General features: G+C 39.6%; 1 protein-coding gene across 4 annotated transcripts in view; it reads right to left on the reverse strand.

The window, feature by feature from the left end:
- Positions 1-12,851, reverse strand: part of CCL28 (C-C motif chemokine ligand 28) — a 49,538-nt gene that overhangs the window by 20,085 nt on the left and 16,602 nt on the right. For 3 of the 4 annotated variants that reach the window (XR_001107008.3, XR_001107009.2, XR_001107010.2), the window contains exons 2-3: positions 11,585-11,711; positions 5,564-5,815 (exon numbers count right to left, since the gene is read on the reverse strand). Coding sequence is in view for 1 of the 4 variants with exons in the window: in XM_012449531.3 (XP_012304954.1) it covers positions 5,623-5,815; positions 11,585-11,711 (320 nt within the window). In the remaining 3 variants the exon portion in view is untranslated. Of the gene's footprint in view, positions 1-4,882; positions 5,816-11,584; positions 11,712-12,851 lie in introns of those variants that run through there. The other variant, XM_012449531.3, reaches the window with a different exon arrangement.

Consider the following 12,851-nt stretch of genomic DNA (forward strand, 5'->3'; position numbering starts at 1 on the left):
ATACGAATTCACATAGGAAATTCTTACCAAAAATATAAACCTGAATTTGATCCTAAGAAAATAATTAGGCCAGGGATGGTGGCTCACACCTATAATCCCAGTACTTTGGGAGGCTAAGGTGGGAGGATCGCTAGGGCTAGCCCAGGAGTTTGAGACCAGTCTGGGTAACATAATGAGACCTTGTCTCTACAAAAGATAAACAAAATTAGCCAGGTATGGTAGGTACGCACCTGTGGTCCCAGACACTCAGGAGGTTGAGGTGGAAGGATTGCTTGTGTCCCAGAGGTTGAGGCTGCAGTGAGCCAAAATCAAAATTGTGCCACTGCACTCTAGCCTGGAAGACACAGTGAGACCCTCCCTAAACAAAACAATTAAAAAAATTCTTTTAAACGGAAAAAAAAAGAATAATCAGACAAATTCAGATTGTTGAAAAGATTCTGGTCTAGATTCTTTTTTTAAAGTCCAAGCTTTGGGAAGAAGGAAAAAAAAGGCAGAGGAACTTTCTTAGATTGAAAGATATTAAAGAAAAATCACAATTATTTCCAATATGTATGTCAACCTTGATTGATTACTGGATTGAAAAAAACTACACAAAATGCTCTCAAAATAGCTGGGACAATTTTAATATGGAATATATTGGATGAAATTGTTAATTTTTTAGGTATTAAACTGACAATGTGATTATGTAGGAAAATGTCTTTATTTTAGGGTATGTCAAGTTACAACACCAAAAACAAATTAGGGGTGAAGTGTCATGATGTTTGCAACTTATTTTCAAATAGTTTAGCAAACAAGATATATTTAAAAATGTATAATATTTTATATAGAAACACAAAGAAAGCAGAGAAAAAGCAAATGTGACAATATTAACAATGATTAATCTAGGTTAAAGATATATAGATGTTCATTGTACCATTCTTTTAACTTCTCTGTAAGTTTGGAAAACTATAATTAAAAAGTTGGAGAAGTAATGAAGAATCTGCATCAACCAATGGGCAAAACAGCCAACTAGCATCAAAATGACAGGATCAAACTCACACATAACAGTATTAACCCTAAATGTAAATGGACTAAATGCCCCAATCAAAAGACACAGACTGGCAAATTGGATAAAAAGCCAAAACCCATCAGTGTGCTGTATCCAGGAAACCCACCTCACATGCAAGGATACACAAAGGCTCAAAATAAAGGGATGGAGGAAGATTTACCAAGCAAATGGAGAGCAAAAAAAAGCAGGAGTTGCAATTCTCATCTCTGATAAAATAGACTTTAAAGCAACAAAGATCAAAAGAGACAAAGAAGGACACTACATAATGGTAAAAGGATCAATGCAACAAGAAGAGCTAACGATCCTAAATATATATGCACCTAATACAGGAGCACCCAGATACATAAGGCAAGTTCTTAAAGACTTGCAAAGAGACTTAGACTCCCACACATTAATAGTGGGAGACTTCAACACACCATTGTCAATATTAGACAGATCAATGAGACAGAAAATTAATAAGGATATCCAGGACTTGAACTCAGACCTGGAACAAGCAAACCTAATAGACGTTTACAGAACTCTCCAGCCCAAATCCACAGAATATACATTCTTCTCAGCACCACATCACACCTACTCTAAAATTGACCACATAATTGGAAGTAAATCACTCCTCAGCAAATGCAAAAGAACGGAAACCATAACAAACAGTCTCTCAGACCACAGTGCAATCAAGTTAGAACTCAGAATTCAGAAGCCAACCCAGAACCGCACAGCCTCATGGAAATTGAACAACTTTCTCCTGAATGTTGACTGGATAAACACTGAAATGAAGGCAGAAATAAAGATGTTCTTCGAAACCAACGAGAACAAAGACACCACATACCAGAATCTCTGGGACACATTTAAAGCGGTCTCTTGAGGAAAATATATAGCAATAAGTGCCCACATGAGAAGAAAGGAGAGAACTAAAATTGACACCCTATCATCAAAATTGAAAGAGCTAGAGGAGCAAGATCAAAAAAACTCAAAACCTAGCAGAAGACAAGAAATAACTAAGATCAAAGCAGAATTGAAGGAGATAGAGACACAAAAAACCCTACAAAAAAATCAATAAATCCAGGAGCTAGTTTTTTGAAAAGATCAACAAAATAGACAGACCACTAGCCAGACTAATAAAAAAGAAAAGAGAGAATAACCAAATAGATGCAATAAAAAATGATAAAGGGGATATCACCACAGATGCCACAGAAATTCAAACCATCATCAGAGATTATTACAAACAACTCTATGCACATAAATTAGAAAATCTGGAAGAAATGGATAAATTCCTGGACAGCTGCCTCCTCTTATGCCTAAACCAGGAAGAAGTCAAAACCCTGAATAGACCAATAACAAGGTCTGAAGTCGAGGCAGCAATTAAGAGCCTACCACCCAAAAAAAGCCCAGGCCCAGATGGTTTCACAGCTGAATTCTACCAGACATACAAAGAGGAACTGGTACCATTCCTACTGAAACTATTCCAAATAATCCAAAAAGCGGGAATCCTTCCCAAATCATTTTATGAGACCAACATCATCCTAATACCAAAACCCGGCAGAGACTCAACAAGAAAAGAAAACTACAGGCCAATATCCATGATGAACATAGATGCAAAAATCTTCAATAAAATACTGGCAAGCCAATTACAACAGCACATCAAAAAGCTTATCCACCATGATCAAGTAGGATTCATCCCAGGGATGCAAGGCTGGTTCAATATATGCAAGTCTATAAATGTAATTCACCACATAAACAGAACCAAAAACAAAAACCACATGATTATCTCAATTGATGCAGAGAAGGCCTTTGACAAAATTCAACAGCCCTTTATGCTAAAAACTCTCAATAAACTAGGTATCGACGGAACGTATCTCAAAATAATAAAAGCTATTTATGACAAACTGACAGCCAATATCATACTGAATGGGCAAAAACTGGAAGTGCATATAGATATAACTTCTCTTTGAAATCTGGCAGTAGACAAGGATGCCCTCTCTCACCACTCCTATTCAATATAGTACTGGAAGTTCTAGCCAGAGCAATCAGGCAAGAAAAAGAAATAAAGGGTATTCGACTAGGAAAAGAGCAAGTCAAATTGTCTCTATTTGCAGACGACATGATTGTATATCCAGAAGACCCCATCACCTCAGCCCAAAATCTCCTGAAACTGATAAGCAGCTTCAGCAAAGTCTCAGGATACAAAATCAATGTGCAAAAATCACAAGCATTCCTATACCCCAATAACAGACTTAAAGAGAGCCAAATCAAGAATGAACTGCCATTCACAATTGCTACAAAGAGAATAAAATACCTAGGAATACAACTAACAAGGAACGTAAAGGACCTCTTCAAGGAGAACTACAAATCACTGCTCAACGAAATAAGAGAGGACACAAACAGATGGCGAAACATTCCATGTTCATGGTTAGGAAGAATTAATATTGTGAAAATGGCTATACTGCCCAAAGTAATTTACAGATTCAACGCTATCCCCATCAAGCTACCAATGACCTTCCTCACAGAACTGGAAAAAACCACCTTAAACTTCATATGGAACCAAAAGAGAGCCCGCATAGCCAAGTCAATTCTAAGCAAAAAGAACAAAGCCGGAGGCATCACACTACCGGACGTCAAACTCTACTACAAGCCTACAGTAATCAAAACAGCATGGTACTGGTACCAAAACAGAGATATAGACCAATGGAACAGAACAGAGGCGTCGGAGGCGACACAACATATCTACAACCACCCGATCTTTGACAAATCTGAAAAAAACAAGCAATGGGGAAAGGATTCCCTGTTCAATAAGTGGTGTTGGGAAAACTGGCTAGCCATATGCAGAAAGCAGAAACTCGACCCCTTCCTGACACCTTACACTAAAATTGACTCCAGATGGATGAAAGACTTAAACATAAGACGTAACACCATAAAAACACTAGAAGGAAACCTAGGCAAAACCATTCAGGACATAGGCGTAGGCAAGGACTTTATGACCAAAACACCAAAAGCATTGGCAACAAAAGCCAAAATAGACAAATGGGACCTAATCAAACTTCACAGCTTCTGCACAGCAAAAGAAACAGTCAATAGAGTGAATCGGCAACCATCAGAATGGGAAAAAATTTTTGCAGGCTACCCGTCTGACAAAGGGCTGATATCCAGAATTTACAATGAGCTAAAAAAGATTTACAAGAAAAAAACAAACAAGCCCATTCAAAAATGGGCAAAGGATATGAACAGATACTTTACAAAAGAAGACATACATGAGGCCAACAAACATATGAAAAAATGCTCATCATCACTGGTCATTAGAGAAATGCAAATCAAAACTACATTGAGATACCATCTCACGCCAGTTAGAATGGCGATCATTAAAAAATCTGGAGAAAATAGATGCTGGAGAGGATGTGGAGAAACAGGAACACTTTTACACTGTTGGTGGGAGTGTAAATTAGTTCAACCACTGTGGAAAACAGTGTGGCAATTCCTCAAGGACCTAGAAATAGAAATTCCATTTGACCCAGCAATCCCATTACTGGGCATATATCCAAAGGATTATGAATCGTTCTACTATAAGGACACATGCACACAAATGTTCATTGCAGCACAGTTTACAATAGCAAAGACCTGGAACCAGCCCAAATGCCCATCGATGATAGACTGGACAGGAAAAATGTGGCACATATACACCATGGAATATTATGCAGCCATTAAAAACGAGGAGTTCACATCCTTCGTAGGGACATGGATGAACCTGAAAAACATCATTCTCAGCAAACTGACACAAGAACACAAAATCAAACACCACATGTTCTCACTCATAGGTGGGTGTTGAACAAGGAGAACACATGGACACAGGGAGGGAAGCACTATACACGGGGGTCTGTTGGGGGGGAGGGGGAGACAGCGGGGGCGTGGGGAGTTTGGGAGGGATAGCATGGGGAGAAATGCCAGATATAGGTGAAGGGGAGGGAGGCAGCAAATCATACTGCCACGTATACACCTATGTAACAACCTTGCATGTTTTTCACATATACCCCAAAACCTAAAATGCAATAAAAAAAAAAAAGTTGGAGAAGTTATATCTATATGCTCTTCTTAAAATATTAGATGAAGATAAGCGTTATTATTATTATTATTATTTTTAGAGTCAGGGTCTCACTCTGTCACCCAGGCTGCTCACTGCAACCTCAAACTCTCCCAGACTCAAGTGATCCTCCCACCTCAGCCTCCCAAGTGGCTGGGATTATAGGCAAGTACCACCATGCCGGGCTAATTTTTTTTTTTTTTTTTTTTTGGAGAGATGAGGTCTAGCTATGTTGCCCAGGCTGGTCTCAAACTCCTGACTCAGCCTCCCAAAGTGCTGGGATTACAGGTGTGAACCACTGTACCCAGCCAGTATTATCTTTTCATTTCATTTTCCAGTTGAGTATATTATTGGCTACATTTGCATACCCCACAATTATTCATTTTTTAAAAGCCAATATTTTGTTTTGTTCTGTTGTCTGACAATAAGAATGCAGATGATAAACTTACAACCAATCACTGCCAAGTCCACTTGAGGAATTGTCTCTGCAGATTCATTTGTAGACTCTCTAATAAGGAGTTTTATGGCCATATGTTTCATGTTTCCCCTGATGTGCCCGGTTACTGTTCCTCTTGCTGTGGTGTTCCTTCCTGTGGCAAACATTTCCTTTACCATTTTTCTTGGCCGCTTGCACTTTCATCCACTGCTTAACAGCATGGTTGTGCGGGCTGACACATATTCTTCTGCGCTTGACATGAAGGCTGTTAGAAAGGGAAGCAAAAGGAAGTCACTGATAGAAAATACATATAAATAACCTCTTAGAGGCTTACGGGCAGCTCCCACTTTAGGACACTGTACTCCTAGAGATGAAATTCAGACTAAACTTCTGAATTCAGTGTAGAAATGAAGTGAATTCTAAGCTGAGCACCTCAAGTTTCAATTTTGACTTTACAAACACTGCTGCTTGTGGGTCCTCAGATATTAGCAGAGAGTATTAAAAGAAAGAGGAGGAGAAGAAGGACTTGGATGAGGAGCAGGAGAAGGATAAAAGAAAGGAGAAAAAGGAAGAAGAAAAGGAGAAAAAGAGAATAATAAAAAACAAGTAAAAACAGTTCCCTCCCTTGACTTCAAGCTTCACCCAACAAAACCAGTTCATCCTCACAGTCCATCTCAAACACATCCTTAAGGTTTGTTTGAGGTTTTTCTGATCTGTAAGATTTCTGTAGATTCTCTCAGCTAAATGCCACCCTTTTTCCCCTCTGATTCTCCACGGCGAGAGTTACCTCTTTTCTGGCACTTAGTTTATTCTGTCTTTTATCTGAGTACTTGTCTCATCCCTCCTACTGGAGTTATGCTCCTTGAAGTAGGAATAGTCTAGAAATGTCTTGAAAAGGCCTTTTCATAGCAGGAACTTAGTAATTCATCATAGTATGAAGTAAAAATTGTTCAAAATAAGGAGAGTTGTGTTGAAAATACTCTAGGCATTTGTTAACGTTTTAATATGATATAGATATATACCACAGTTCAGAATATGCTTTCATATTTTTTTTCTTTCTTTTTTTTTTTGGTGAGACACAGTTTTGCTCTTGTCACCCAGGCCCCAAAGTGCTGCGTTTACAGGAGTGAGCCACCATGCCTGGCTCATTTTCATTTTTCTATATGAAATTTTCACAGTGGGCTAGAAGAATGCTAGGGCAGCATCCACAGTTTCTGCTAACTAGAAGAATTTTTTATTGAAAAAGATATTGTGACTTCTAATTTCCCCATGAGGAGTCATCATCTCTCATCAAACATCACAAATCCTGCTGACTCTACATATACAATATTTCTGTGTCCAGATACATTGAAACTCCTGACCTTTTTATTCAGGGAAAAAACAGGAGGTGTATAGAGAGTAGGCTGCCATTTTTCTAGATGACCCAAGTAGAATCATTATCAACTAATGTAGGGACTCTTGAAATGGGAGAAAAGTGGGGAGAATGGGGGGAAAGTTACAAATGAGCTTTAACGTAATAAAGCCAGCACGTGGGGAATACTAATGTGAATGAAGTGGAGCATCTTAATAAAAGAACAATATATTCCCTATGTGTATTAGATAGAGAGCCTTCAAAAAAAAAAGAAACCCGCCTAATTCTCACTATGGTCAGTGGTTTGCTATCATAGGAGAAAACATGGTTGTAGCACTGCTGCATAGGAAAAATAACAACAACAACAAAAAACTGGCATTGAAGCTCCTACTCTTTCCAAAGGACTAAAACTCTTGCCTATCCCTGTGATGTCAGAAATAAATTGAGCAGATAAAGATTTCAGTGACATGCAGGCTGTGTAGGGGTGGCTCACACCTGTGATCCCAACACTTTGGGAGGCCAAGGCACGCAGATCACCCGAGGTCGAGTGTTAGAGACCAGCCTGGCTAACATGGTGAAACCTTGTCTCTACTAAAAATACAAAAATTAGCTGGGTGGGCATGGTGGTGCGCACCTGCAATTCCAGCTACTTGGGAGGCTGAGGTAGAAGAATCGCTTGAACCCGGGAGGCGGAGGTTGCAGTGAGCAGAGATCGTGCCACTGCACTCCAGTCTGGGCGACAAGAGCGAAACTCCGTTTCAAAAAAAAGATTTCAGTGACATGCAGATAAGCCCATAAGTTACACAGGAAAGAGCTAGGACTCAAGTCCATCATACAAATCCCAGAGAGATGGGATTCAGGGAGGGGCGTCGGCACCGGGGCTGAAGGAGAGAACCCAATAGGAGAGATATAGACAGAGGATTCAGAGAGGTGGGGGACCATAGGCAAACAGGCAACAACTAGCATGTGGGCTTTTTCAAAGACTTGCCGGTGAAGCAACCTCTCAATGTAATTCAAGGGGGAAAAAAATCAGCTCCCAGAACACATCTCCCAAATCTGAGATCCTATGATGTTTTAGAATCCTAAAGTTTAAAAATTTCATAAACCTCTACTCGGATCCCACGTATTTTCTACCAGCATAGAAAGAGATGAAGTAATGTTGGAAAGGGGGGCCTATTCCACATTCCCTTCCCTACTCCCTACATCCATATTCTGATGGGCACCAATCCCCACCTTCCCAATGGTGAGTTTGTAAGTGGAGAGTTTTGACTGTAAGAAATCATGAGGCCAATTCCCTGATTTTTTTTTTTCTTAACTCACAGAAAGGTAGCTGGAGATAATCTGATGGACGTAAAGGGGCGGCCCTGCCATAGAGATTATACCTTTAATATCCCCTAAACTTTATTTCTTTACCCATTCCTCTACACACAACAATGCCTCACAACCACATCTGAAAAACTACTCAAGTCTTTCAGATAATTCTATTTAAAAACCTCAAATTTTCTCACAACAGAAAATGTCTGTTTGATCAAGAATCCTCAGCCCTCTGCCCAAGATAAATAACTTTTTTACTGTATTTATGTCCAGAAACATCCAGAAGCTCATTAAATGAAATCAGTGTAGAGGAGTTTGAACAAGAAAACTGCTGTCTCAGGCATCAAAAATTACAATGATTATTTATAAGGTACAAAACAAAGGACCTATTTCTAGGCAGAAAAGAAAAAGAAACCTAGTGGGTTTACAGTAAGTTGATTTATATTAATTAAGTAATTGTTATTAGTAATACATGCTACTTGGGAATTATATTTCCAGTGTTAACAATGCTTTCTGCATCTTAAACACTTTCTCAAACCATAATGTCTTTTTGCCCAGTCAGGGTTAAGGGACTATATTTTAGATAAGTAAAGACATGCTCCATACTAACGTAATCTGAAAACAAGAGAATCTTTATCTATTTATGCTGAACATCCAGGAAACACAACAGAGGGGATCTGTAATTTGTGGTTAAAAAATACTACAGAGTTGAATTTGATTTTATTTGAGATTAGGTCATAGCAACTCTGTTTCTTAGCACAGGGAGGTCAATTCACAAATTCTGCTTGAATAAAGTAAATATTTTTAGATCTAAGTGATTGGCTTCCTAGTTCCTCTTCAATTAAAATTGAGTCCTTTTTAAAATGAAGACTCATGTTTTAATTATATTTTACTTTATCACAGTGAACCATCAGTTCTATTCTATGCCTTTCAGATCTCTGACACCTGCTTATCCCAAAGAAATGTCCCCGAAAATACCGTTACCAATAGCTTCCATGGATGACCTCCAGAATCTGTCTTATACATCCACAGAAACTTCCTCTGTTTTTTTTCTCCAAGCGTTTCTGGGAGTCCTACTGGAGCCCTTACAAGTTTCAAACTTTGAGTCTGAGATGATATATGCCAGTGAGGTGGAAGGAATTGAGAGGAGTTCAAATTGTGGAGTTTCTCAGAGCAACTGGAGCAGGTTCAGACAAATTCAGTTTAGCTGTGTCCACCTGACACAAATATCCAGTTGTTTCTAACTACCTAGAGCATTGTCTATCCATGAATTGTTTATGAATGTTTTACTCTCTATTACCAACAATATTCTTTGAGATTAAATAAAAAACTGGTAGAATCTCGGCCAGACATATACCAAGGAGTTTTCCAAAGAACTTGGGAACTTGGAGCACCCCTCAGAAGGCACCCCATTGATATGTAGTCCCTGGAGTGCCAGGGGTGATGCTGGTTCCTAATGATTAAACCACCTGAGCTAATGAAGCCAGGTGGTAACTTGAACTGAGGAGATGCTGAGAAAATTCTCAGTCCTCTCCCTTCTCCCACAAAGACACTCACGCTTAATACAAGTTTGGATCAAGAATTGTTTCCTCCCCTACATCTGACCCTGAGTGTGATCTTTAAACTTTATTTAATCTCAGAACATTTGAGAATCTTATAAAACGTATGGACCTTCTAAAAATGCTCACATGTTCATACACAAAAATTTCAGGAAGTTCACAGCCCCTAACCTGATGAAAGTCTTTCAACAGACATCTTACAAACTTCCTCTGAACTTTTAAGAACCCTTGTCTTAGGGCCATTTTTCCTCAAAATTGAATAATGGATAAATCCCTCTGAAAGGGGGGGAAAAAGTACATCTCAAGTTCCAGAGACCATCTCAAATCATTAAGCTGATCTGCAGAACCCAGCTGGATAAAGAGACTCTAGGCAGGCAGAACCCATTTTGTCACCACTGCATCCCCAGCACATAGGACAGTGCTTAGCGCATAATCATTAATTCATAAATATTTGTTGAATTCACTGAAAGAACAAGGTTTCTGAGTGACTCAGGAGCTTAGGCATAAGCAATGGGCTTATTTATAGCCCAAAGAGCACGGAATGGCTCACTAGCCTCACCTGGAGCCACAAATGGTGTTAAAACTGGCATGCCAGGGAGATGTCTGATACTCAGAAGCAGTGGAGTTTAGGGAGGGCATTTTATGGTTAATTCCACCATTCCTTTAGAATGACATTGGAGACATACAGTGTTCTGAACCAGGAGACCTGGGTTCATATCCCGTTTCTGCCGTTCATGAGCTGTACACAGGTGAACTGGGTAATCTCAGTCACAGCTTTCTCCTGTGTGTGATCGGGAGATCATTTATGCCTTCCTCACAGCATTGTTGTCAGAATCTAGATTTGCTAAATACCAATGCAGTTCAGATGTTAGAGCCTCCACAGAGATGTTAAGTACATATACAAACAAAGCTTTTAATAACTGAGCCAGGGGCAGGGGTGGGAGGCTTCACCATGATCCAACACCACAGAATCAAAAGCAGAGATTGGATTGGCATTTGTGATTGGATTGCATATAGCACTTTTGACAGATATTTCCATGCTTCTTTTTGAAACTTTTTTTGTTTCGTTTTTCTTTGTCTTTTTGTTGTGGTGGTGGTGGTGGATTTTTGAGACAGGGTCTTCCTCTGTCACCCAGGTTGGAGTGCAGTGGCACAATCATGGCTCACTGCAGCCTCAAACTGGGCTCAAATGATTCTCCAGCCTCAGCCTCCCAAGTGGCTGGGACTATAGGTGCATGCCACCATGCCTTGCTAGTTTTAAAGTTTTTTGTAGAGATGGGGGTCTTGCCATGTTGCCTAGGCTGGTCTTGAACACTTAGGCTCAAGCGATACCCTGTCTTGGCCTCCCAAAGTGCTGGGATTACAGGCATAAGCTGCCACACCTGGCCTACCTTTTTGAAACCTATAATATACTCCTGATGAATTCAGAAAGTAGAAATGACAGCAACACATATACTAGAAAAGGTTAAAAGCCATGAAATATAACACAGTCATTTTTTGGGGGGGATTTTGTTTTGCTTAGGAAAGTCATTGACACTTTTTGGTGACTGGGGGAATTTAGTCCTAAGCACAGCACCGCAGGGTGGACGTAGATGGTGCACTGGCATGGGACTCAGGACATCCCTGCACAGAGAGACTATGAATTTACTCCAGGGAGCCTGGACCTAAAGGACAGAATATTTACTCTTCCCTCCCTTGTTTGGATGATTATTTTTATGTTGAAATCAAGCAAAGCCTTTCAACCTATTATTTGTTGGTCAGCGAAATAATGACCATGCAGGTTTAGACCTCCCTGCTGAAGAGCACTCACATGACAGCAGCCAAGTCACAGTCCCCATCAGCTCTCTGGATGCGACACATATTCACTCTTTCCAGAAGCCTTCTGGAAATATGATGTGAAACCTCCGTGCAACAGCTGGAGGGAATGGGAAGTATGGCTAAAAGAAGAAAAGAAAGAAAATGTTAAATCTTACAGTTTATAGAACACAGGCATGGTTCTCATTTTAAAGATTTCAGAGAAACAGAATGTTAATCACACAAACAAGGGGCAAACATGGCTTTGTGAATATAGACCTGGGGCAGGACATGTCCCCACTTTCTGGAATTGAAGTTGTATTTGTGAGAGAGAAAATTTAAATTTAGGCAAAGACACAAAACAAATTAAAGAGATGAAAAAAGTTGCAGACAAGGATTCTGGTGGTACTGCAGACTGATCAGAGATGAAAGGAGTGACGTCAACATGGTGTTTCATGCATTTTGGAACTGGAAAAGCATCATTTGTTCAGCAAATGTTTATTGATTGCTCATTCTGTGACAGGCCCTGAGCTCTGCATTCAAATGTTGAATTAAACAAGGCATAATCTGTCCTTGTGATTCTTAATAGTCCAGTGGGAGGTAGGCCAGAAACAAATAATCCCAACACAGCAAAATAAGTATTAAAGAGATATGTTCGGAGTGCTATGGGATTATACAGGAAAGAAGCCAGATTGAACAGGCCATGTTGTATGATTCCCTTTATATGAAAGATCCAGGATGGGCAAATCCATAAGGACAGAAAGTAGATTAGTGGTTGCCAGCGGCTGGGGGCTAAGGAATGGAGAGTGAGGAATGAAAGGAGAGGACGGGGAGTGACTGCTAACAGGTACAAATATCTCTTTTTGGAGTGATGAAAATGTGCTGGAATTAGATATTGGTGATTGCATAATTCTGTGGATATATTGAAGACCACTGAATTTTATACTTTAAAATGGAGAATTTTATTGTGTGTGAATACTGGTTGTTCCTACATTTATTAATGCATTTATTTCCTAAAACTAATTGTTTCTTTAGCTACACTGTGCTGCCTATTATCCAAGTCAAACTCCTAATATCCTGAACAAGGTATTGCGTTTATCCACGTATCCACCCATTCATTCACTCATCTCGCTATATGTGAATCATTATGCTAGACCCTGAAAGTAGAAAGATGAAAGGTTACTAGCCTCAAAGATTAGTTGTGACTAAAGCAATACTAATGGGAAGCGTACTTCCAGAAGCATGGTAGCAATTAAGAATCACAAGAAAATCTGTGTGTTTAG

This window comes from Aotus nancymaae, unplaced genomic scaffold (assembly GCF_030222135.1).
Source record: "Aotus nancymaae isolate 86718 unplaced genomic scaffold, 86718_ANA_hifiasm-v0.15.2.pri h1tg000014l, whole genome shotgun sequence".
In the NCBI taxonomy this organism is placed as follows: Eukaryota; Metazoa; Chordata; class Mammalia; order Primates; family Aotidae; genus Aotus; species Aotus nancymaae.